Genomic DNA, 22,917 nt, shown 5'->3' on the forward strand with positions numbered 1-22,917 from the left:
ACCACCTTCCAAACTGATGTTCAGGTAGTTTAGTTATCCAAAGTGTTTTTCCTCTCTTCTTTTAGTTTATCACTCACTATATATCTCAAACTCGATAGATCAACAGACCCGAGTTCTACCAGAAGCAGGAAGAAGTGACGGTCTCAATTTTCTCCAAAGCATAACGTAAAAAGTCGAGTTTGATGACCAGATTGTGAGTATCATTCGATCAGATAAATGCATTACCTTTAACTGAACCTATCTTGCTTTGTGATTTGGCACTGCGTACTGATTTGAGATATCCATTCAGGTTATGTTTTCCAGTTGATGTTTCTCATTTTGCTGGAGAAGAAGCTTATCTTTCCTAACCAAGTTTGGTTGGGAAGGTGTATATATTCGTCAACTTGAATAGTGGGTTTTGTCCATGCCTTTACTAAATCAATATTCATGTGTTATATAGATAGTACGTGAAGTGCATATATAAAGTTTTTGGAACCAAATGTTGAGATCCGTCTCGCAAAAGCTAAGATAGTAACTTGGGCATCCCTTGAATATGGAAAAGGGATAGGTCTTCTGCCTAAACCTAATCTCGCATCGGTTTTTTTAAAACAGCGAAGTCTTTATTTCTGCTTACTTTTTCGCTTTGTTTTAATCTATTCATAATAGCCGTGTGTGCCGTGATTCAGGGCTCGGTGGACATTGTGTTTATGAGAAGAACTGATGAATTCCAAGCTATGAAGAGACACAACAATGTACTGTTGCATCATGCATGGACGGTTAATGGATCAAAAGATTCTGGATGGAAATACTGAGGTTGCTCTTGTTGCAACTCGATTCCATGTAAATGGATTGAAGGAAAGATTGAGAGGAGTTTCCATTGGTATGTCCAGCTATTTTTTTGTCTTTCTTTCCTTCACAAGAGAATAGTTGAGTTTGCTAGCTGATTCTTTTGATGATTGCACTCATAAAGACTAAAACAAGCCACTGATTGTTGTGACAAGCAGTTGGAGGCAGGAAAAGAAGACTAGGAAGATGCACATCTCCTTCTGTGAGACACCTTCCAATGTAAGTGTTAATGACTCTGAGCTCGAGTCCGATGTAAGTGTCTATGACGAATTTGATATGGTTTTATGTCTCCTTTGATGAATGTATGTGTTTACTGTATTAATTGTTTCTATATGAATAAAGAAAAGTTTTACATCAACATTGTGGTCGTAGACCAAGACGACTCTGGAAAATCGACAGACACTGGTCACTTGATCGACAAGCTTCATGGTTTAGGAAGTTTTAGACCACCGAGTGCTACTGCACTGTCTTTGCTACTTCTTAACATAGTCTTTGCTGCTTCTTAACATCTTGATTTCATCAAGAACATGGTTAGTGGTACCTCCCAGGATGATTGTGCTGTTTTTATCATTGACTCCACCATTGGTGGTTTCGAAGTTGGTATCTCTAAGGATGGACAGACCCATGAGCACACTCTCCTTGCTTCACCCTTGATGTCAAGCAAATGATTTTTTTCTGTAATAAGGTGAACTAGCTTTTCATTTTTCATTGCTTGATGTGACCATACTCTTTTGATACGATAACATCAATTCCAGATGAATGCAACTACCCCCATATACTCCAAGGGTAAGTACAATGATACTATCAAGGGAGGTGTTTTCTTACTCAAAGAAGTTTGGATACGACACTTGAAAAATTCCATTCGTCCCCATCTCTGCTTTTGAGGATGACAACATGATTGAGACGTCCACCAACCTTGACTGGTATAATGGACCAACTCTCCTTGAGGTTTTTGACCAGATCAACGAGCCCAAGCGGCCCTCAGATAAGCCCCTCCGTCTTCGTTTAGTTTCTAGACAAGACCTTTTGATTGTTCACCTTCAACCTTCTCAGTTCTCACACTTTTTGAATATAATGTTATCCCTTAAGACTTCATTTGGAAGGTTTAATATTTATTTAAATTATATTTAAGGAAATATAGGAAATTGTTATATACAAAAAAGTCATTTGTCGGCGACTCATGTAATTTCAAACGGATTGTGTTTGATAGAATTACAATTTTTAAACGAAAACAAACATCATATATGAACAATCAGTTTGCCTGGAAAACATATATTACTATTTTGTTCACATTACAAAAACAAATATGATGAGTTCAAATACAAATATTGGCAAAATAATAAAATATACAGGCGACGTAATTTTTTCATCAAATTTCATTTGATATTGAAATAGTTTTTATCTATTTTTCAGTCTTTCAACCATTAAATATTAAAATAAATAAATTATTAACAATAATTTTGTTAAAATATGGATGAACATTAGATGATACTAATATTGGTTAAGAAAAAATAATAATTTAAGGAAAATATTTATGTTTTTACTAAATTTAAAATTTTGTGTCTTGAAATGATACACCAGTTTTTATTACTAATTTAATATTTTTTATAAGAGATATATTTTACCATATCAAATGAACTTAAATTGGGAAAATAACCTTTTTGTATAATATTTTTTAAAAATATTATATAATATTTGATTCTATCATTATTAATAAATGTATTTCAGTTTAATTTTAGTATCTCATATAAGGTGAAGAATGTGTATATTGCATAGATTTATTAGCCTAGAATTTAATATGATTCAAAATGTTAAAATGTTTTCTGAAATAAAACAAAAACAATTGAATCACAACTAATTTTAGTTAATTATATATTCACCTTCTTATTGTGTACCATCCAAAATATGCTTTGTGTTATTTTATTTTATTTTGACTAAAGGCTTATGCTTTGTGTTATTGTAACAACCAATTTTGAATTCTAATCTACTAACTTCATTTTATAATATATTTTTATAAAATATATGCATTACTTTTTCAAATAAAAATAATTTTAAAATTAAATTTAAAAATTTATGAAACTTAGACTAATATATTTTTATAAGGAATTTTTAGTGTATTTAAATCATAAAACTTTAAAAATATTTTTTTATTTAAACCATTGTATGTCTCTGTTTCGAAAAGGAGATACATCTTTTAATTAAAAAAAATGAATATATTAAATTGACCGTATTTACTATAATAGTAAGAAAATATTTTACAATTGTAAGAAATATATTATGAAAACTAATAATATATAAATAAAACAGGATTTGATAAATAAACAATAAACAATAAATGTATAACAAAATTAAATATACAATGAATATATTTGTTCATTCTACTCATCATTTTATATATAATTTCCAATAAAAATGAATACAAAATTTGGATTTGCCTAAGACAAAAAACATTGAATAATTTAAAATTATTTTATAATTATCTACCTACTTATATTTTTATGAAAGATTATATCATTTATATTTTAAAATAAACATACTAAATATATAATTAAAATTAAATTTCAAACAAAAAACTCGGGCGTAGCCCGGGCTCGATCCTAGTTTCCTATATAAAAACACAATTGCATATACACCTAACCATATTTCAACCAACAGAAAAATAAATTTTTAAATAAAATTAATAAATTTTGCATTGAAAGTCGAAAACGATACTTATTTTGTGACAAAAAATTTTTTTACGACACTTAATATGAAACGGAGGGAGTATATAATAATTATGATTTCTTAATAAATAGGATAAAGATGACTTGTTATTAATTTACTATAATATTACTTAATAATGCATAATATATGTAGGAAAGTTGTGATATGTAATAAATATATATAAAAATATTTATGTTTTGAAAATAAAAAGATTCAAAGCAAAAAGATTTTCTAATTCATTTTCTTAAAGTACATTTTATGATTTTTTCTTAGATCTATTTGTTGACCAAAAAAGAGATTTTCTACCAAAAAAGAAGAAGAGATTTTACTGTTCAGAACAAAGAAAAACATCGGGTTTAACTGGTAATCATCATAGGAATATTATGAACGTATAAGAAAGTAGTCTATCTATAAGAATAAAATTCTAGGAATGACCATTGTAGGAACAATATGAATAAATAGAAAACAATGAAAAATAATAAAATAATAGGAATGAGTGGGAATGATTGTTCTTTTTCAGATATAGTGAGAAATAATTTTATTCTATTAGGGTCTAATTGGTAACCATCACATGAACACTGGGAACGGATATGAAAGGAACGGAAAGGAATAAAATTTTAGGAATGATGAGGAATAATGATTCCTTATCGATAAAGAATAGAAAGGAAAATTAATTCCTTATGAATGGTGTATTTTTATGAGAACCATAAGGAATTGAACGTTACTTCTCATTCTCATGGTCACCAATCACACTCATAGTTTTTCCTTTTTATTCCTTAGTGTTCATTTTATTGTAGAGAAATGTAGAACAAATTTGTTCCTCATTAAATATGATAAGGAATCATTATTCCTCATCATTCCTATAATTTTATTCATTTACGTTCCTTTCATATCCGTTTCTAATGTTCATGTGATGATTATCAGTTAGATCATTAGTGAGGAACAAATTTGTTCTATATTTCTCTATAATAAAAGAAACAATAAGGAATAGAAAAAAAACTATTACTTATGAATGGTAATTTGTTTTAGGAATGTTAAGGAATAGAAAAGAAAAACTATTACTTACGAATGGTAAAAAAGTTTAGGAATGTTAAGGAATGCATTGTTCCTCTTCGTTCCTTGGTCACCATTATTTTCAACAAAAAAAAGAATGAGAATGAATGGAAAGAAAAATTTATTCCTTGTGAATGATGTAATTTTATAGGAATCATAAGGAATTGAATGTTCCTTAACATTTCCTTGGTGACCAGTCATACCATATTGTTCTATATTTCTCTACAATAAAAGGAATGAGAAATAATGGAAAAGAAAAATTATTTTTTATAAATGATAATTGTTTTAGAAACATTAGGAATGCATTATTCCTCTTCATTTCTTGGTCACCATTAAATACCCGATGTGTTAAAAAAAAGAACAAAGAAAAACTAATATGAATGGTGACCAATTAATGACGATGAATAATGCATTCCCTAACGTTCCTAAAAAAATCACCATTCACAAAGAATACTTTTTCCTTCTCATTCATATCATTCCTTTTTTGTAGAGAAATAAAGAACAAAATTATTCTTTGTTAAATTTGAGAATAAATAACTATTCATTTTTATTCTTAATATTTTATTCCTAATATTTTATTTATCTATATTCATTTCTTATTCGTTCTTCTTGCTTCCAGAAAGGTCACCAATAGCCAGTCGGACTCTTAAAAAATCAAGAGAAACAATACATTCCTTAACATTCCTAAGAAATGTTACAATTTAAGAAATGTTACAATTTATAAGGAATATTTTTTTATTTTTCATTTTTTTAATTCATTTTATTGTAGAGATAAATAGAATAAAATTATTTTTTATTAAATTTGATAAAGAATAATCATTACTCATCTTTCCTTATCATTTTTATAATTTTATTCATTTCTCTATCTTTCCTATTAGTTCTTAGTGTTCATGTAATTTTATTCATTTCCATTTTTTTCCAATAGTTTTTAGTATTCTTGTGATGGTCACCAGTGACACTCTCGGTACTTTCTGATATCATAAGCTAAGAAAAAGTACCAAGTTATTCGTGGGGATTTTGAAAAGAAACTGGCCTAAGTAGATTATTTTAGTTTTTATCAATAAGTTAGCAATGAAAAGACATGATGAAGCTCAATTATACAGAAGCCCATTTCTTAAAATAAATAGTGGAAGCTATTTCTCTTTGAATTACAGAGCAATCAATGGTCTCATCACAAAGCAGAACAAGAGCTGAAACAACCTTGAAGCTGCACCGACCGCAGCCTAACAACCTTTACGAATGCCTAAGAAAAAGGGGCCATGTATGAGCTCGTATGACTTGCTAAAATGCTGTGAACGAACATCTTATTTCCCTTCCTTGTAAAACTTGACTAACACTGTAAAGAGTTGCAACATATTTGAAAAGATCGATGCTTGTTTTGTTTCTTTGGACTTTTATTTTCAACCACAACAAAATGGGGACTCTGTATCCAAATAAAAATCTCAAGATGAATCAATCTCTTGTGTTTTTGGGGGCAATGAACTGCTCTCATTACTTTTGATTCATCAAATTATATATTCCAAGAAAGAAAAACAAAAAGAGAGCCTTTTTCAGACGTTGAAACCTTCAGCTCGGAGACACATTTTATGAGCTTCGATCCATTTAGCGCAAGCAGATTCACCATGCTCGACGATGCACTCATCTCTCAGCTTCTTGGTGTCAGGGCACGCACAACATATCTTCTTCTTTGGTTTTGTCTCTGCAGCGGCAGCCTTGCTATCTGAAATGGGTGGAGGTATAACACCGTCTTTTGCTGGTTGGTTACTCATCCTGTCAAGTCATAGTGCAGAGAACAAAGAAGAGTACAATCAAAACGTATGAACAAAGGTGACACATATAAAATAGGTAACACTACTAAGTGAAGCATCCACACAACATCCAATTTGATTTTCAAGAGTAGTTAAAATAATCATTCATCAGTTGAATGCATGCTCTCATAAATCAATATGTTACCCTTAAAGAAGTTTTAACATCCAAACACTGAATAACACAATACACTCATTTGTAATAATTCTTAACTCCTTAAACCCTGGCATATGCTCACTATCCAATAAAAACAAAGATGGAAATAACATTCTTGGTTCTATAAAAACTAAGTAAGCCCAATAAGAGTTAATAAGTACAAAAATCTACCACACAGACATAATTGAGAACTGATTATCGGGAAATAGCTGAAAATATTATAAGTGGTTTATCAAATTTTCAGATTCTAAACAAATCTGATAAACCCTAAGAAACACTTAAAACCCTGAACCTCAAATCAAGAATGCTCACATCTAGAAGATAACAACAGCGCCAACATCATAAACCAATTTACTAACAATTGAAATCAACGAGCAATCAAGCAAATCAAACCCAGGAAACAACATTAAAGAAAAAAAAAGTATTTCACTTTCTAATTAATTTACAGAAATATCACAGTTCTTGATACAACATTTCTCAGAAAGGAAAAAAAGAAGCGAAAAGAAAAAAACAAACCTTTGAATGGATTCGCAGAGGAAAAATCAAGGAGCAGAGAGCCGGTGAAAAGAGAAGACCTTTAGGCTTGGAGAAGAAGGCGGCGACTTAAATAAATGAAACGAATATTGAAAAGTAGAGCCACCTGTTTAGAATTTTTGATTTTTGAATGTGTAAGTATCCACACCACAAGTTCACCAAGGCATCAAAATTGAATTATGGACCCGTCTTCTGGGCTTAGGCCTGAAATGGTCCAGGCCCATGTTTTGAAAGAAATCAAGCTGAAAGAAATGTCTCTTGATGTTGACTACAAAGACAAAGTGATAGAAAACTTTTTGTTAAGTGTAGCAGATACTGAAAGAAATCAATATGCTATGGTCTATGGACTCTGAAAGAAGCATTAGGGAAAGGCTTCACCTTTCAATACCTTTTCCATCATCCAAGCTGAGGCTGGAACAAAAGAAAGCTTTAACCTTTACAGCGAGGCAGAGGAGAGAACTGGAGAATGGAGGAGCTCCTATGAATGTGATCACACTTAAAAGAAGAAAAGGGATAATCACCAACAAATTATTTACAACACTGATAGTCCCCAACACTTTATTTTCATTGACAATTCCTCTACATCAACAACAAAATCCAATTTTTAACACTTTGATCTTCTGGCAACTATGAAAACCAACAATGGTTTTGATCTAAATACTTCACTTCCCCCCAAAGCTAATGGTTCTCTTGCATCATCAACCAATCAATCATACTTCTCCCTCCAAGTATAAACTAGAAAGAACACCCACGAAACAGCCAAAGCAATATCTCCAAGTGCTTGCTTAGGACACTCAAACGCAAGATCTTCAATCTTCCACTCAAACACAACTCTCCACAACGCCATAAGCACATAGAGAATCACAGACCCTCCAGCGAAGAAGCCATGAAACTCTCTATCCTTGACAAACGACACCATGAACAGCACCAAACCTATGGCAAAGAGGAGCAAACCGGAGAAAGACTGAGAGATCTGGATGAGCAGCTCGTCGTGAGGCGTTGAGCCTTTGAGCTTGTTAGCTATGTCGCTGCCGTGGCCGAAGATGGAAGCTTTCTCTGTGTAGAACATCATCAGGGTCCCGCTCGTGAGTGCGATTACGGAGTGGAGTATACAGATTACTCGGAAGAGATGCGAATTCATCGGATCTTTTTAGATCGCCTGAATATCGAGAGGAAGTCAAAGACAGAGATGAAACTGAAAGATTGAATCTTTTAGTAGAGAAAAGTAAAAAAGGCAAACACTTGGCTGTGGTGAGGGTTTAAGCTTTGCCGGAAAGATACGGTCTTGAGAGAGAGAGATTTGTCTGAATCAGATAGATTCACTTCTGGGGATAGTTTAAGCTAAACCCTTTAGTCTTGTCTTGATGCAAAAGAAGATCTTTGTCTTGATCTTGCTTGCTCCTCTTTATTGTTAGCTTTCTTTATTGTTCAACAGAAATTCAAAACCCACCGTATAAAGATTGCTTTCCGATTTTAAATGGGAGTGAGAATTTATAAATATCTCTGAAATAATTGTCAGTAAAAAAAACAAAAAAAATATGTCAATAATGCTATTTGTAAGTTTATGAAAAACGTTATCCATTAGGCATGACTCACATGACATTATTTTATACTATAAACTTTGAAAATTATTAATCAGTAGAAAATTAAAATATTATTTATTAGAAGAAACAAGGGAATTTTATGGTTTTAATTATAATCAAAGGTCATGACTTTTTCAACATTCAAGAAGACTTGATCCTTCAACATCACAAATGGATAACGCTGTTTGTGTCAATCCAAGTACTACTGAACCGAAGGTTTGTCCTTTAACGTTATCAGCGACCTGATGACGCTTGGAGGAACACTATCAGCAAGAGCCCCAAGTTCGGATAACAAAAGAGTCTTCTCCTTGAGTAAGCTCTGCAGTTTCTTTGATTCAAACTCCATTCTCTTTTCATCTACACAGTTTAAAAAATACATTCTTAGACTACCAGTAGTTCATCATCAATCTGTAAGAAAGTAGCAAAACCGTAGTAGAGAGGAGAGGACGAACCTTTCTCTAGCATTGTATGAACAGCATGAAAAGGGACTGCAGCGAAAAGATCAGTTCCTGGGAGCATCATCCATGTGGGTTCACTAGAGTCATGGGATCCACAAGTCGAGCAAACTTCCTGAACCAAAGCTTTGGCTGAGCTCCCGTGCGTATCCTTCATCATAGAATCGAAAGGAGAAGGGACGCTAGTCTTTGTTGTCTTAGCTTTCTTCCTTAGTGCTGTAAGAGCCTCCCGGTTCGCGTTCCTCTCCCTATCATTCTCCACCATCTATTTTGTTACAAAACTCCCATGAGTGTTATTGTACTTCTAAGTTCTCTCAACCATCAATATGAATATATCTAGCAAGATGCTAGTAGTACCTGATTGCGAACAAGTAGAAACTGATCACCAACAGCTTCATATCTCTCGTATACTTCAACAACCTTCTTTGGGTCTAACTCCATCTTAGTTTAATAGATTCCGACAATCTCGAGGAACAGCTAAAACAACATAAATAAGTCATATGTCCTTGCAAAACCATGCTGGTAAGAACCTGCTTCCTAGCTAATCGATACTTGTGTGCTTAAGCTCACTTCCAAATCTAAGACTCTCTTTAGATCCCAAGATCTTCATTACTATTTCAATTACCCGCATCCTTACGGACCGAAGGCAAGCCCCCAACAACTAAACATAGCTTAACAAGTTCTCTGATTCCTTTGCAGCATCTTAGTAAGCGAGCTATACAAGGTTTCTCGAGAAAGAAATTTTTAAAAAAAACTAACCTTTATGGACGAAAGAGCAGAGGCGAGGAGGACCGATGAGAGAATCTTGGCGACGCTGTGAAAGGAAGCGAGAAAAAGAGTTGTAGAAAAAAGAATACACCAAATCAGAGATTTGATGGGCCTGAATGTTTGGTCTATCGATGGGCCAGGCCTAGTTGTTAGACCTGTAATATCTTCTTTTTGATAAAAAAGAGTAATTTAACGGAAAGAAAAATGAAATTGACGCCGTCTGTGGGGATCGAACCCACGGCCACGGGATTAAAAGTCACGCGCTCTACCACTGAGCTAAGACGGCATTGTGTGATATCCGTTTCTCACTAGTTTCTGATAAAACAAATAAGTTATTACATATCAAATAGGCTGAGCACGAAAGATCATCAACGTATTCAATGTCTTAAGATTTTATACCACAGACATATGAGTTCACACAATGTTTCGTAGAGAAAGGGGACACAAGATAATCAATTAATTACTCGAAATAGTTATAAATCAACAAAAGGATAAGGCTTGTCCCACTAACATCTGGCGGGTCCAATTTCACTGCAAGGGCCATGTGGCTGCGTCCACTTGGCTTTATTTATTTGACCATCTTCGAATCTTTTGTTTTGGCTTTTCGATTTGAATATTCAAACTCGATGGCTTAAAACTCATATATAAACACATTATCAACCTGTAAACGTTCATCATCATTCATCAATCACAATGCAGATACACAAACTCTGTTTTATTGCTCTGTTCTTAGCTCACGCAGCTTTCGCCGTCAAGTTCAACTTCAAAACCTTCGATGGCAACAACTTGTTGTTCCTCGGAGACGCAGAGCTTGGTCCTTCCTCCGATGGCGTAGGCAGATCCGGTGCACTCTCCATGACCCGTGACGAAACCCCATTCTCACACGGTCAAGGTCTCTACATCAATCCAATCCCTCTCAAGCCTTCGAACGACTCAGCTCCTTACTCATTCCAAACCTCTTTCACTTTCTCCATCACTCCTCGCACCAACCCAAACTCCGGTCAAGGCCTCGCCTTCATCATCGTCCCCACCGCCGATAACTCCGGCGCTTCGGGCGGCGGCTTCCTCGGGATCCTCAATAAAACCAACAACGGGAAGGCGGAGAACAACCTCTTCTCTATCGAGTTCGATACTTTCAAGAACAAAGAGTTTCAAGACATTAGCGGTAACCATGTCGGACTCAACATCAACTCCATGACTTCAAATGTTGCTGCGAACGCTGGTTATTGGGTTCAGACGAGTGTCGGGAAAAGGAAAGTTTGGTCGTTTAAAGATGTGAATCTGAGTAGTGGAGAGAAGTTCACGGCTTGGGTTGAGTTTAGAAAGAGAGACAATAGAATTACGGTTACGCTCGCGCCTGAAAACGTGAAGAAACCTAAGAGACCTTTGATTCAAGGTCCGAGGGAGCTCAATGATGTTCTTTTGCAAAACGGTTACGTCGGTTTTGCTGGTGCTATGGGACGTGGTGTTGAGCGTCACGACATTTGGACCTGGTCCTTCGAAAACGACGCCAAGAACAACTAAACCGGTTTGGTTTTTGGTTCGGTTTTGGCTAAGTTTCGGTTGCTTTATTTCTGCTTATTGGAGTGAATAGTTATCGTTCAAAATTTAAAACAAATAAAAAGCCAAATCTGTGGCTTAGTATCTGCACTTTTGTATTTTCATGTTGGTTTCAATCCGAGATTGATAGTTGTGAAGATCCCTAAGCTCAATCCATTCCTTAGACTCTCAATCGCTTAACTACTTTGTTGTTTGATCGGATTTGATTGTATGAAAGAAGAGATTAGAAACGATAAAGAAAAGAGACACGAGAATCTTGTTTGCCCGGTGTTCACCTCCCTCCTCCAATGTGGAGAAGGAGCTATACTCACTGGGGCTGGGCACAGCCAGCAATCCACTAGAGTAACTCAAACTTGAGCTCTCATCGGTTTACAATGGTGCTCTCTCTCTCTCTCTCTCTCTCTCTGCGATCTGTTACAACAGACTCATCAAGATCGACTTACGAGAGCAAGAGGAGGAAGACGACTCTATCTTAGTCGTTTACAAAGACTACACACACGTGCAACACATGTGACTTGGTTATTACCTAAACCGGCTAAACCAACTTCCTCACTCTCTGGTTAAGCATACCAAAAGATAATTGCTGATTAAGAACATAATCCTTCAATAATAAAATGAACATTTTAAAAAATTATATTGAGGCTTCGGATTATAGGTGCTCATGATCCTGGTCCTTGTCGGTAGGTTAAACAGAGAATAATAAAATGATTTTCCATGCAAAAAATAATAATATTTCCCATGCCAAATATTATAAACGTGGAGGGTCTCAGAACATCTCTATCGAAGGATAATGGATTCTGCATAGGACCCACTTTTTTTTTTTAAGAAATCGGTTACCAAAACTACCAAATAGTAATCGGTCTTTAAAGGTTTTCTATACTGTTTGCGGGTCCCACTGACACGTGGCGGTCCGCGATTGGTTCGTTTTTTATTTTTAATTTTTTTTAATTCAAAAAAGTAAAAAAAAAATAAATAAATAAGAAACCCCAAATGGGTTTCTGGGATAATGATGCTCTTAGAACATGTTTATTGAAGGTCTCTTATGTTGGAGTTCTTAACATAATATAAGATACGATCTTTTAACTTTAAAACGCTAAGAGACCGTATTTTATATTACGATAAGAATCTCAACCTAAAAACTTGCAATAAACATGCTATTTACAGGAGCAATGAATTTTTTTTTTCAAGTTTCATTAAGAAACAGGACAAGAAATACAAATGAAAGCAATTATTAATTGAATTCGATTATCAAACTTGTTTGTCTTCTCTATTTTATAAACCTCGTTTCACAAAAACCAGTAGGTCCATTTCGTTGCTGCCCGTGGTGATGGTGGCGTTATCAAACTGACCATTCCACTGATTATTTTTAATGGGTTCTTTGAAAACTCAAGCTGGATGTTTTGTTATTAGACAATGCAAATTCACAAAACTCTGTTCCTCTTTCACACCACATTAGTCATGGGCATATTATCCGAAACCCGAAAACCGAACCGAAACCGAACCGAAAAAACCGAGACTGAAACCAGACCGAAAATTACAAAAATCCGAACGGTTCGTATATTTCTAAATCCGAAAAACCGAAACCGAACCGGGACCGAACCGAAAACCGAAAGGGTACCCGAATATTTTGAATATATTAAAAATATATTATTTTTAATTTTAATATATATAAATATAATTTATAAATAAAAAATATCTACAAAAATCCGAACAACCCGAATACCCCGGATATTTTTCGGTTTTTTCCGGATTTAGAGCGGGTTTTCGAGAGTTTTTTGGTTTTTTGAGCTTTAAAACCGAACCAAACCCGAATTATTTGTAATACGGTTCCATTTCGAGTTTTATAAAAAAATAGAAACCCGATCCGAACCCGACATTATCCGAACCGAACCGATCCGAAAAATGTCCGGTTCCTAAACGGTTCCTAAACATCCCAACCCGAATAACCCGAAAACCGAATAAATCGAACCGATCCGAACCGAAAACCCGAATGCCCTGCACTACACCACACCTTTTATGTGTCCAATTCAACTTCAAAACCATCGATAACTCGGATATCTAAGCAAAACCAAGTGACCAACGACTAAACCGGTCTGGATTGGTTATTGTCTCGGAAAGTCGTAATCAGAGCCAAATCTTTTTTTATTAGTTTGAATATTAGAACTTGGGTCTCGAGGCACCACATTATTTGAACTTCGGAGATTCATTGCTTTTGAAAGAATCTGGTCTTTTGTGTTATTTAAAACAAAAACTGTTTCTTTATTCCAGAGCAGAAGCTTGAAGATTTGACCCCCAATGTTTGCCTATATTCATACATTTGTCTCATTTAAATATATATATATTTTTTCGTTCTGTGATTTGTGAGGCCGTTGATTCACCACGTTGCTTGCGTCTAAAGAGAGGTGGAGGATTTTAAAAATTGTTGAAAAAAAAAACATGAACTGAGAGATATCCATTATATAAAATATTTAAAGGACGATTCGACGGTGAATGGTTTCTTTCAGCAGTTGTTTTTGTTTTTATTCCAAAAGGTCGAGACTTTTATGGGGCTGAGAAGAGAGAGCGGCTGCTTCTACTTTTTTTTTTTATAGAGTTACTGTGTTTGGTGATGTTGCATGTGTGGTTGGTTCTGTTTCAATCTCGAAAATATCATTTCTGCTTGGCCTCTCACTCAGGTTCTCTTCTTATCTTCTCCCTCTCACTAATAAAGCTTAACAAGTTTTGCGGTACAGAATCGTACCCTGGAATTCTTGCAACCCTTTAAAAAATTATCTTTGGTAATTTTAAGTTCCAAAAAAAAAGTGTTGCGGTACAGAAGATTCCTTCCCCCTTTTGGCTGTTTATATGATCAAAATATTACATTTTCTATGATAGTTATGTCCTTTGTGTGCTTTTCTCAAGTGGGTCTCCTAAGTTATTCAGTGTTCTTCCTTTTCTAGCCTAGAGATTTTTTTTGTGGGTGTGATCACTCCAAAAAGTGAATCTCAAGTTCTTGGCGAATGTGTGACTTGTGGTTAACGATCCTAAGCAATGAGCTGCTGTATCCGAAATGGTTCCAATTAGAGTTGAAAATCAAGACAACTCGTCGGCTACTTGTTGGTTTCTGGTTACTATAGATGGAAGGTTATTCAAACTCCAATTCTAGAGGGTTCAAAACCTCTGGTGTTTCAGACAGGAACACTGAGTTCCCACCAGTTGATGAGTGTGTCAGAAGCGTGTTTGGTAGTAGCACACACAAACCCTCCTCCGAAGAAAATTCTTTAGGGGTTGACCCTTTCGTTAGATCCTTGGAATGGGGTGACGTCAGCTTACGACAGTGGCTTGATAAGCCTGAACGGTCTGTAGATGTTTTAGAGTGCTTGCACATTTTCAGACAAATCGTGGAGATTGTGAATGCGGCTCACTCTCAAGGCATTGTTGTTCATAACGTTAAGCCATCTTGTTTTGTCATGTCTTCTTTTAACCATGTTTCCTTCATCGAATCCGCTTCTTGTTCTGACTCCGGCTCTGAGGACGGTCCAATTAGCCAGAAGGAAGAGAAAGGATCATATAACAAGATTTTGGGGAGACAAATCGAGAAGCTAGAGGAAGAGAAGAAGCAACGTTGTTTACCGATGAAACATGTATTAGCAATGGAGACAAGTTGGTATACTAGCCCTGAAGAGGAGTTTGGTTCTCCAAGTACTTGCGCTTCAGATGTCTACCGTCTAGGCGTTCTTCTTTTCGAGGTTTGTGACATTTTTTCCAACAAATTATTAGCTGCTACCAACGAGTCGTTGGCCTAGTGGTAAAAAAGTGTATAGTAGGCATTCCACCACTCGATTTCAATTTTTGTTGGGAAAGACTCTTTACGGTATTTGGGTTTCCGGCAAAGATTGTTAGCCGGAAAAATTGTTAGCTGCTTTTAGATTCAAAGTCTATGTCTCTCTTGCAGCTATTCTGCCCTGTGACTTCAAGAGAGGAGAAGTCAAGAACTATGTCTAGTTTAAGACATCGTGTACTTCCGCCTCAGATACTGCTCAAATGTCATAAAGAAGCTTCTTTCTGCTTGTGGCTACTCCATCCCGAGCCAATTTGTCGACCATCAATGAGGTTTAGTTCGTGTTTTTAGTTTCGTGCATTGTTAATCTCTACAGGCTGGCCATGAGATTTTTGGGGCTAGGCGATTTAATAAAGATTTTTATAAAAAGATTTTTTACAAATTTGGAGACCTATGATTATGTATTTTTCTTCAAAAGTTTGGGGGAGGGGTTAGAGGCGAATGTTTCATTAGGATTTGTCCAGGACCGGCCCTGAATCTCCATCATCTTTTACTAAATGGAACTAATAGAGAAGTTGTCTTTATTGGTGCAGTGACTTGCTGCAGAGTGAGTTTATAACCGAACCAAGAGACAATTTGGTTGAACATGAAGCAGCAATAGAGCTGAGAGATAGAATCGAGGAACAAGAGTCGTTACTCGATTTGTTGCTACTGATTCAACAAAGAAAGCAAGATTCTGCTTATAGATTGCGGGATACTGTTTCACTTCTTTCTTCAGACATTGAGCAAGTTGTGAAGAGACAGCTGATTCTGAAGAAAAAAGGAAGCTCATACTCTGATCTCAGTAAAGATGATCACCAATCTCCCTCTGGTCCTTCTACATTGTTGGCCTCAAGAAAACGGTTTAGACAAGTGGAAATAGACGTTGAAGTTGATGAAGAGAGTCAAGGAAGCACACTTCTTGAAAGCTCCAGGTTGATGAGAAACTTCAAGAAGCTAGAAACGGTCTACTTTCTAACAAGGCGCAGGCAAATGAAAGCTGCTGCTTTAGGGAAATCATTAACTAGACATTCGCCTTTGAGTAGTGAAAACGGGAGAGGAGGTTCAATGATAAGCTCAGTAAGCAACCCTGTTTCCAACAATGATCCTCCGAGACAAGGCGGGTGGATAGATCCATTCCTTGAGGGTTTATGCAAATACTTATCGTTCAGTAAGCTCAGAGTGAAAGCGGATTTGAAACAAGGAGACTTGTTGCACTCTTATAACCTAGTTTGCGCTCTTGCATTTGACCGTGACGGAGAGCTTTTCGCCACTGCTGGTGCAAACAAGAAGATCAAGATCTTCGAATGTAACTCCATTGTAAACAGTAACCGGGACATTCACTATCCGGTTGTGGAACTAGCTAGCCGGTCAACGCTAAGTAGTGTATGTTGGAACAGTTACATAAAGAGTCAGATTGCATCAAGTAACTTTGAAGGTGTGGTTCAGGTTAGTCTTTAGATTCTGCTTATTGTTTTTATAAGAACTTCAAGATTCATGAAATTAGTTTGGCATAGGGAAGGCTCAATAATGTCATGAGCCCTAGGGCAAAAAAGTTAAGTCTCCATACTAATAGCTGAAGTATTTTTTTTAAAAAAAATTGTGATAAAAATAAAACTATTTTCGTATAAAATTTTTGGACACTTTTTCTTATTGTTAATGTAAAAATACATGTATTTTATAAAAAAAAAAAATAATCGGACCCTTATCTTTTAAGAAATAGGGTGACAAGTGATTGGACCCGAGCGATCACACCGCTTGTCCCTCTATCTAAGACGGCCACTGATACGTTTGTGGTATTAGATATGGGATGTTGCAAGAAGCCAGTTGGTTACAGAGATGAAGGAGCACAAGAAGAGAGTATGGTCCATTGATATTTCATCAGCAGACCCTACTTTGCTGGCTAGTGGAAGTGATGATGGAACCGTTAAGCTATGGAGTATCAATCAGGCAATTCTAATTTAAAAATGTCGGCTATTGAAATCTGAAACTAGTTTTCTCCAAATTTACATGTTAGTCCTCAGGATTGTATGATTTAAGGAGTTTTTTTTTGTGTTGTGAAACGTTTTTCAGGGAGTTAGTACTGGAACCATCAAGACAAAGGCTAATATATGCTGTGTCCAGTTCCCATCAGACTCGGGCCGGTGTTTAGCGTTTGGTTCTGCAGATCACAAAGTGTATTACTACGATCTTAGGAACCCCAAGATTCCTCTGAGCACAATGGTTGGTCATAGCAAGACAGTGAGTAATGTCAAGTTTGTGGATTCATCCACTCTTGTGTCTTCTTCTACTGACAACACGCTGAAGCTTTGGGATTTATCGATGTCTGCTTCTGGTGTTAATGAAACCCCTCTTCATTCATTTGCTGGACACACTAATCTAAAGGTTAACATTCCTTTTCTAGAATCTCTTTGCTCTTCAGCTTCTTCTGAGAACACACTCTGAAGTGGTTTGCTATTGCAGAACTTTGTTGGCTTATCTGTCTCTGATGGGTATATAGCTACAGGCTCAGAGACTAACGAGGTAAAAGCGTTAATGCAAAACAATCTTCACTTAAAAACTTGATTGTCTGAGATTCTTTCTTGTTGTGAATCCTAATAGGTTTTCGTGTACCACAAGGCATTCCCAATGCCGGTGATGTCATACATGTTCAGCAACACTGACTCCATGTCAGGTCTTGAAATCGACGATGCCTCACAGTTCATATCTTCAATCTGCTGGCGTGGACAGTCGTCTACGCTAGTCGCTGCTAACTCCAATGGCAACATCAAGATTCTTGAAATGGTGGCTTGAGAGCCTCTCAGGAAACAAAAGCAAAAGGATACCTTCAAAAGATCTCTAGTTCTTCTTGTGATAGAGATCTGTTTTGTTGGACTACTATATAGGGTAAATCAATTACTAAAAAGGTTAGGAAAAGAAAGAAAGATTGTGTATAGAATTTCATTAAAGATATTGATGTTGGATCTTTGTATTTGTAAACATCTCAATAAAATAGATTATAACTTTTATTCAATTCAAACAAGGAAAAAAAACTAACCCTAATGTAACCAGTAGGTGACGTGGCGTCTACGCAATCAAAACAATGTTTTTTCTAAACCCAAACTAAAAGCCCTGCCAACTGCAAGATTCTCTGAAACCATCCCTATATGTTATGTGTATATATATGATTTCACTTTTTCGTCCTTGGATCTATTTACATTGATTAACTCCTGTTTTAGCCTCACTGACTAACCTCTCCACAAGTCCCTGAAGCCTCTTAGCTCCAAGACCAGGCTTAACGTTAGCCACATCACCGACCTGTGAGCACTTTGGTTTCCCACTGCACCACCCACCAGGAGTAAAACCATCTTTATCATTCCTCCGTCTAAGGAACGCCTTGTCGATCACATCAAGCACCTTGTCGTCTCTTTTGAATTTCCTAGCGAACGCAGCACCGCTGGATATCATCTGCACTGTGTCGTTGAGCGTCAACACGTGAGGGTGCTGCTGCGGCGGTGTGTCCCAGGAGATGTAGTGAAGGTCATGGTTCACTGCGGTTTTGGAGAACTCGGGGACGTTGCAGATTACAGTGTGGAAGTAACTTTCAGGTGATGAAACGAAGTTGGTGTAATACATTAGAAGGGTTCTTGGTAAGTTGTCCCATCCCCAAATGCAGTACTCCACGAACGAACGTGATAGAGCCATCCAAGCAGATCCTGAACAGCATTAAATTATTAGCTTTATTTGGCAAGATAAAGAATTGATCATGTGCATCTGCAATACCAACAAGCTCTCATGGGTACTTAAAAGCATCAACAAAGAAAATTTTGTTTTGATCCTATGGATGGATTAAAGCAAGGGCGTTCAGTTTTCAGTTCCTAATTTGTTTTCTTTTTCGGTTTTTGGTTTTTCGGTTCTAGAGATATAGGAATCGTTGGATTATATGAAAGTCGGTTTGGTTATATTGGTTTTTGATTCGGTTGGGTAACAATGTTGGAAACTGGCTAAAAATCCGATAGATTTTATGTTCCAATTGAGTTTTTGTTCGGGTCCAATTTTTGGATAATTTGAACAAAATTTTTTTTTCCAGTTTTCGAACTAAATATCAGATAATTCAAATAAATTTAAATGTTTTGGATACAATATTCAAGTAAATCATAATTTTAAATATGTTGGATAAAAATACTCGGATAATTCGGGTTTTTCAGGTAGTTCAGTTTATACCAGTGTTTTTAAAACCGGACCGGAATTGAACCGGATAATTTTTGGGTCACGGTTCGACCAGGTCAATCCTGGTTCAATAATCTGAGTTAATATATTTCTAGTGTATAAATTTAAAAGTAATGTTATTAAATATGATACATAATTAAAATATAAATGATTTTAAAACATAAACATTGTAAATATAAATTAGTTTTATGTTCTTATGGATGGTTTAGAATTTTTTGATAGTTTTAAATGGTTTTTATCAGTTTAATAACTCTTAAATCCAGTTTGACTACGTGGCGGTTCATGGTCGAATCAGTTATTAGACCCAACCCGGCTATTTATCTGGTTCATGGTCGAACCCGGTTCAACCATCGGGTCGGTCTGGTTTTAAAAACACTGGTTTATACGTATTATTTTAAAAATATTTGGTAATTTTAAAATAAATAATATTTTAAGTATATAAAATGTGTTTTAGATATGACTTCGGTTTGGTTCCAGTTCGGTTTTAGGTTCTTGGTTTATATGTCCAGGCCTAAAAGCAACAATGGAGCTTCAAATACAGGTTAGAGGACTGACCAGTGAATAACTTAAACGCAGTTGGCAAACTTCGACGAGGAGTGACCCAGTAGATATCTGATTTGTTCAACAAGTAGAGTCCAGGATCAATCATTACTGGCATTGCTCTCTTCTCCCTTCACAAGGATAACAAGAATCAATACCAAAGAGGAAACTCAAGAAGGTGAAAGAAACTTACTCTTTCCAACCTAGTTCACTTGTGTGTTCAATAAAGTTGAGGTTCCTGTCCAGACTCGAAAACGTATGAAGCAAATCTGCATAATAAAGAGAAATCAAATCAGACTTAACCTCTTGATGATGGAAACAGAGAACAAAGAAAATGAGTTTTAATTATTACCATCTTGTGTTACCAATGGATAATCTGAAGCACTGAGATTAATAAACCAATCCCAGTTAGCACTTCTCTTAAGCAAAACAGCACAAGCGTGAAGTGTGTTCGCCACCATTGTCGGTCCTCTATAAGTCACAAGGTTAGCCTTAGTTATCATGTACACATTCCCGGTTTTGGAATACATAGGATCCTTATTAATCCGAGAAGCCAGCTCTAGTCTCTCGTCAACGGGTGACTCAAGATCCAAGTGGACAACGTAGTGGTTTCTCGGATGGTACACCGCTCTTAGCGTTCTCCAGAGCTTCTCCACGTCCCCTTTGGACCCGGAGACGAGGTATGCGAAACGTGGAAGGTTGTTGTCTTCTTCGTGAGGGTGGGTTTGTCTTTGTCTAGCGAGTTTGGACTCTGCGAAGTCGAGTTTGGTTTGGTTTCTGACGTGGTGAGGGGAAGGGATGATGGAGAAGATGTTGTTGAATTTGCGGAGGGAGGAGATGAGGCCCATGTTGAAAGAGGTTGCGAGGAGGAAAACGAAGGCGAGAGATGTGATGACGAGAGGGAATAGTACCCATCTCTTCTCCATGTTTACGTACCCCATGGAAGCAAAGTAGTGATCATGAGACAAGAAACATAAATTTGAGTAGAGTTGAGAAATCAGACACAATCTTGAGTTCAGGCTTGATCAGACACAAAGACCTATTAAACGTGAGAAACCTTAGTAAAGTGGTCAGAGACAGATATAGAAAGGAAGAAGATACTAAAACATAAAAGTTGCCAGATTAAGCAAAATAATTCAATCAAGACGACAAGGCTCTCTTGGGATCTGGATTCATCAATCAAAGAATCAATCTGGGCATCTCAGAAGCTAGATTAAGCAAACCTTATAGCAAACTCTTAAAAACCTCTAAAAAAATGCTATTACCGATTACAAAATAGATACTTTTTTAAATACCCTTTTGACGTATACTACTATATATCCCCAAGATCAAATTAACACTATCAGAATCTTGAAGCTGCCATTTAGATCTAACGCACTGTATAATACACCTAACTCATCCTGACAAAAAAAAAACAAATCTAGAGATTTAGATAAGAAAAAAAGATTGAAAAACGAAACCTTTCTATTTTGGTTGTTGAAATCTCGAAGCTTTTTTTTAAAATCTTTGTGGCTTTGTTCTGGTCTGCTACAGAGCTCAAGAACACGGGTCTCTTCTGTGTCGAGTGAAGAGAGTTATATAGAGATGAAGAAGAGAGAGACTGTGAACTCGCTGAAGCAAATAGAGAAAAGCTTTTTTGCGATCCTTTCACGTGTGTGAAACTCTCATTCGTTGAAATATTCTCCCCCAATCAATATTTTTGTTCTTTGAGCTGTAAATTTCATTACTTTGTCACTCTTGTTTCCTTTATTACTGGAATCTAATTCAATTTTAGGTTTATTTTATTTTATTTTATTACAAATGCAAACCCTTTCGCTGACACGTTTTTCAAAGGCTGACAGTGAGTGAGCCAAGTACCATGATGACCCATTTTATTTTATTGAATATTATGTGTAGATGTGCGTGTCGATGATAGATACTCATATTAAAGCAAAACATATTTGTAGCAGACAGACACGTCTCGTTACCTAAATCGACGCATTCATACATCAACCAAAGCGTCGCAGTCCCGGATCAGTACATAAACTCGAACCATATACCAAAACATACATTAATACATAAAATATTTAAATTTTATACATAGACTAACACAATACGGCTTTTACATACATTGACCAATTTTCTGTTAGTCAAAAATAACAAAATATGAGCTGTCCGTTATATACTGACTACGTGTCCGTCGAAAATATTAAGTGAATTTCTATATTTTAAATAATGATTAATTAATAAAAATATAATTTCTAAAAAGAAGTAGGTGAGACTCGAACCTGGGTCTGGCCAATGTTACATTGGATCCTCTAGCGACTATGCCAAACGCAATTTATTGATTGTATTCTCTATTATTTTCTATTATACCTAATGAATATTTTTTAAAAAAATATTTTCATCTTTTGTTTCCTCTCATCATCCAAATAAACTAAATAATCAAAGGGTCATTCTATCCCTTGTTTTATAGATAACAAAAACAAAATTATTATTTTTAATTGTTTGGAATTATATGTTTTCAAATTTGAATTTTTTCTAATTTTTTATCGATTTATTTTTTCAATATTTTTTTATTGAAATACAAAAATACTTTTTGGAACTATTTTAAAATTTTATATTTTGAAAATTTTAATATTTTTTTAAACACATTAATAATCATTAATCTAATTACATACACTTATGATTTATATACTTTGTGGAACTAATTCTAAATAATTAAAAACTCAGAACAAGGAATATGAACATATGAAAATGTGTAATTATGTAGGAATATGTAAATAAAAGGATATGTTAACCTAAATATGTTCATATTCCTTGTTATGAGTTTTTATTATTTAGAATTAGCTCCACAAAGTATATAAATCATATGTAATTAGCTTAATGATTGTTACTGTGTTTAAATAAAATATTAAAGTTTCAAAATAGAATTCTTTAAAATAGT

General features: G+C 35.5%; 6 protein-coding genes and 1 non-coding gene across 9 annotated transcripts; 2 read left to right on the plus strand and 5 right to left on the minus strand.

Moving 5' to 3' along the window:
- Positions 1–5,868: 5,868 nt before the first annotated feature.
- Positions 5,869–7,354, minus strand: LOC106316845 (cytochrome c oxidase copper chaperone 1). Its single transcript, XM_013754711.1, has 2 exons — positions 7,060–7,354; positions 5,869–6,351 (listed from the first exon to the last, which is right to left on the minus strand). The coding sequence occupies exon 2, from the start codon at positions 6,348–6,350 to the stop codon at positions 6,132–6,134; it is 219 nt and encodes a 72-aa protein (XP_013610165.1). The 5' UTR covers position 6,351; positions 7,060–7,354; the 3' UTR covers positions 5,869–6,131.
- Positions 7,355–7,578: 224 nt separating this feature from the next.
- On the minus strand, positions 7,579–8,574 carry LOC106316829. Of its 2 annotated transcripts, none has more exons than XM_013754702.1 (2): positions 8,320–8,574; positions 7,579–8,236 (listed from the first exon to the last, which is right to left on the minus strand). In XM_013754702.1, exon 2 carries the CDS (start codon positions 8,216–8,218, stop codon positions 7,784–7,786), a length of 435 nt encoding a protein of 144 aa, XP_013610156.1. In that variant the 5' UTR covers positions 8,219–8,236; positions 8,320–8,574; the 3' UTR covers positions 7,579–7,783. The 2 variants fall into 2 exon arrangements, with proteins under 2 accessions (XP_013610156.1, XP_013610149.1); XM_013754695.1 differs by having other exon boundaries at positions 8,325–8,573.
- A 142-nt stretch (positions 8,575–8,716) lies between these two features.
- Positions 8,717–9,952, minus strand: LOC106316818. Its single transcript, XM_013754687.1, has 4 exons — positions 9,875–9,952; positions 9,473–9,592; positions 9,113–9,380; positions 8,717–9,017 (listed from the first exon to the last, which is right to left on the minus strand). Exons 2-4 carry the CDS (start codon positions 9,554–9,556, stop codon positions 8,863–8,865), a joined length of 507 nt encoding a protein of 168 aa, XP_013610141.1. The 5' UTR covers positions 9,557–9,592; positions 9,875–9,952; the 3' UTR covers positions 8,717–8,862.
- Positions 9,953–10,097: 145 nt separating this feature from the next.
- On the minus strand, positions 10,098–10,169 carry TRNAK-UUU. Its single transcript has one exon. It is a non-coding gene; the product is annotated as a tRNA-Lys (tRNA).
- A 339-nt stretch (positions 10,170–10,508) lies between these two features.
- LOC106324351 (lectin-like protein LEC) lies at positions 10,509–11,582 on the plus strand. Its single transcript, XM_013762336.1, has one exon. The coding sequence runs from the start codon at positions 10,577–10,579 to the stop codon at positions 11,405–11,407; it is 831 nt and encodes a 276-aa protein (XP_013617790.1). The 5' UTR covers positions 10,509–10,576; the 3' UTR covers positions 11,408–11,582.
- A 2,416-nt stretch (positions 11,583–13,998) lies between these two features.
- On the plus strand, positions 13,999–18,245 carry LOC106316854 (protein SPA1-RELATED 3). 2 transcript variants are annotated; one of them, XM_013754733.1, is made up of 8 exons: positions 13,999–14,118; positions 14,383–15,171; positions 15,378–15,535; positions 15,797–16,691; positions 17,046–17,192; positions 17,316–17,627; positions 17,706–17,765; positions 17,844–18,245. In XM_013754733.1, the coding sequence occupies exons 2-8, from the start codon at positions 14,560–14,562 to the stop codon at positions 18,033–18,035; spliced, it is 2,376 nt and encodes a 791-aa protein (XP_013610187.1). In that variant the 5' UTR covers positions 13,999–14,118; positions 14,383–14,559; the 3' UTR covers positions 18,036–18,245. The 2 variants fall into 2 exon arrangements, with proteins under 2 accessions (XP_013610187.1, XP_013610178.1); XM_013754724.1 differs by lacking the exon at positions 13,999–14,118 and having other exon boundaries at positions 14,144–15,171.
- LOC106316871 (xylosyltransferase 2-like) lies at positions 18,232–21,703 on the minus strand. Its single transcript, XM_013754742.1, has 5 exons — positions 21,452–21,703; positions 20,344–21,030; positions 20,185–20,260; positions 20,007–20,122; positions 18,232–18,937 (listed from the first exon to the last, which is right to left on the minus strand). The coding sequence occupies exons 2-5, from the start codon at positions 20,930–20,932 to the stop codon at positions 18,432–18,434; spliced, it is 1,287 nt and encodes a 428-aa protein (XP_013610196.1). The 5' UTR covers positions 20,933–21,030; positions 21,452–21,703; the 3' UTR covers positions 18,232–18,431.
- Positions 21,704–22,917: the final 1,214 nt, after the last annotated feature.

This window comes from Brassica oleracea, chromosome C1 (genome assembly GCF_000695525.1).
Source record: "Brassica oleracea var. oleracea cultivar TO1000 chromosome C1, BOL, whole genome shotgun sequence".
Classification (NCBI taxonomy): domain Eukaryota; kingdom Viridiplantae; phylum Streptophyta; class Magnoliopsida; order Brassicales; family Brassicaceae; genus Brassica; species Brassica oleracea.

Bases quoted from the DNA above. Each gene is read 5' to 3' on its own strand.
- LOC106316845 (XM_013754711.1), bottom strand. From the start codon at position 6,350: ATGAGTAACCAACCAGCAAAAGACGGTGTTATACCTCCACCCATTTCA.
- LOC106316829 (XM_013754702.1), bottom strand. From the start codon at position 8,218: ATGAATTCGCATCTCTTCCGAGTAATCTGTATACTCCACTCCGTAATC.
- LOC106316818 (XM_013754687.1), bottom strand. From the start codon at position 9,556: ATGGAGTTAGACCCAAAGAAGGTTGTTGAAGTATACGAGAGATATGAA. The intron at 9,381-9,472 runs GTACTACTAGCA...GTAACAAAATAG, and splicing joins TTCTACTTGTTCGCAATCAG to ATGGTGGAGAATGATAGGGA. The intron at 9,018-9,112 runs GTTCGTCCTCTC...TAAACTGTGTAG, and splicing joins TCATACAATGCTAGAGAAAG to ATGAAAAGAGAATGGAGTTT.
- LOC106324351 (XM_013762336.1), top strand. From the start codon at position 10,577: ATGCAGATACACAAACTCTGTTTTATTGCTCTGTTCTTAGCTCACGCA.
- LOC106316854 (XM_013754733.1), top strand. From the start codon at position 14,560: ATGGAAGGTTATTCAAACTCCAATTCTAGAGGGTTCAAAACCTCTGGT. The intron at 15,172-15,377 runs GTTTGTGACATT...TCTCTCTTGCAG, and splicing joins TAGGCGTTCTTCTTTTCGAG to CTATTCTGCCCTGTGACTTC. The intron at 17,628-17,705 runs GTTAACATTCCT...TTGCTATTGCAG, and splicing joins CTGGACACACTAATCTAAAG to AACTTTGTTGGCTTATCTGT.
- LOC106316871 (XM_013754742.1), bottom strand. From the start codon at position 20,932: ATGGGGTACGTAAACATGGAGAAGAGATGGGTACTATTCCCTCTCGTC. The intron at 20,261-20,343 runs GTAATAATTAAA...TTTATTATGCAG, and splicing joins TCCATTGGTAACACAAGATG to ATTTGCTTCATACGTTTTCG. The intron at 20,123-20,184 runs GTAAGTTTCTTT...ATCCTTGTGAAG, and splicing joins AGTGAACTAGGTTGGAAAGA to GGAGAAGAGAGCAATGCCAG.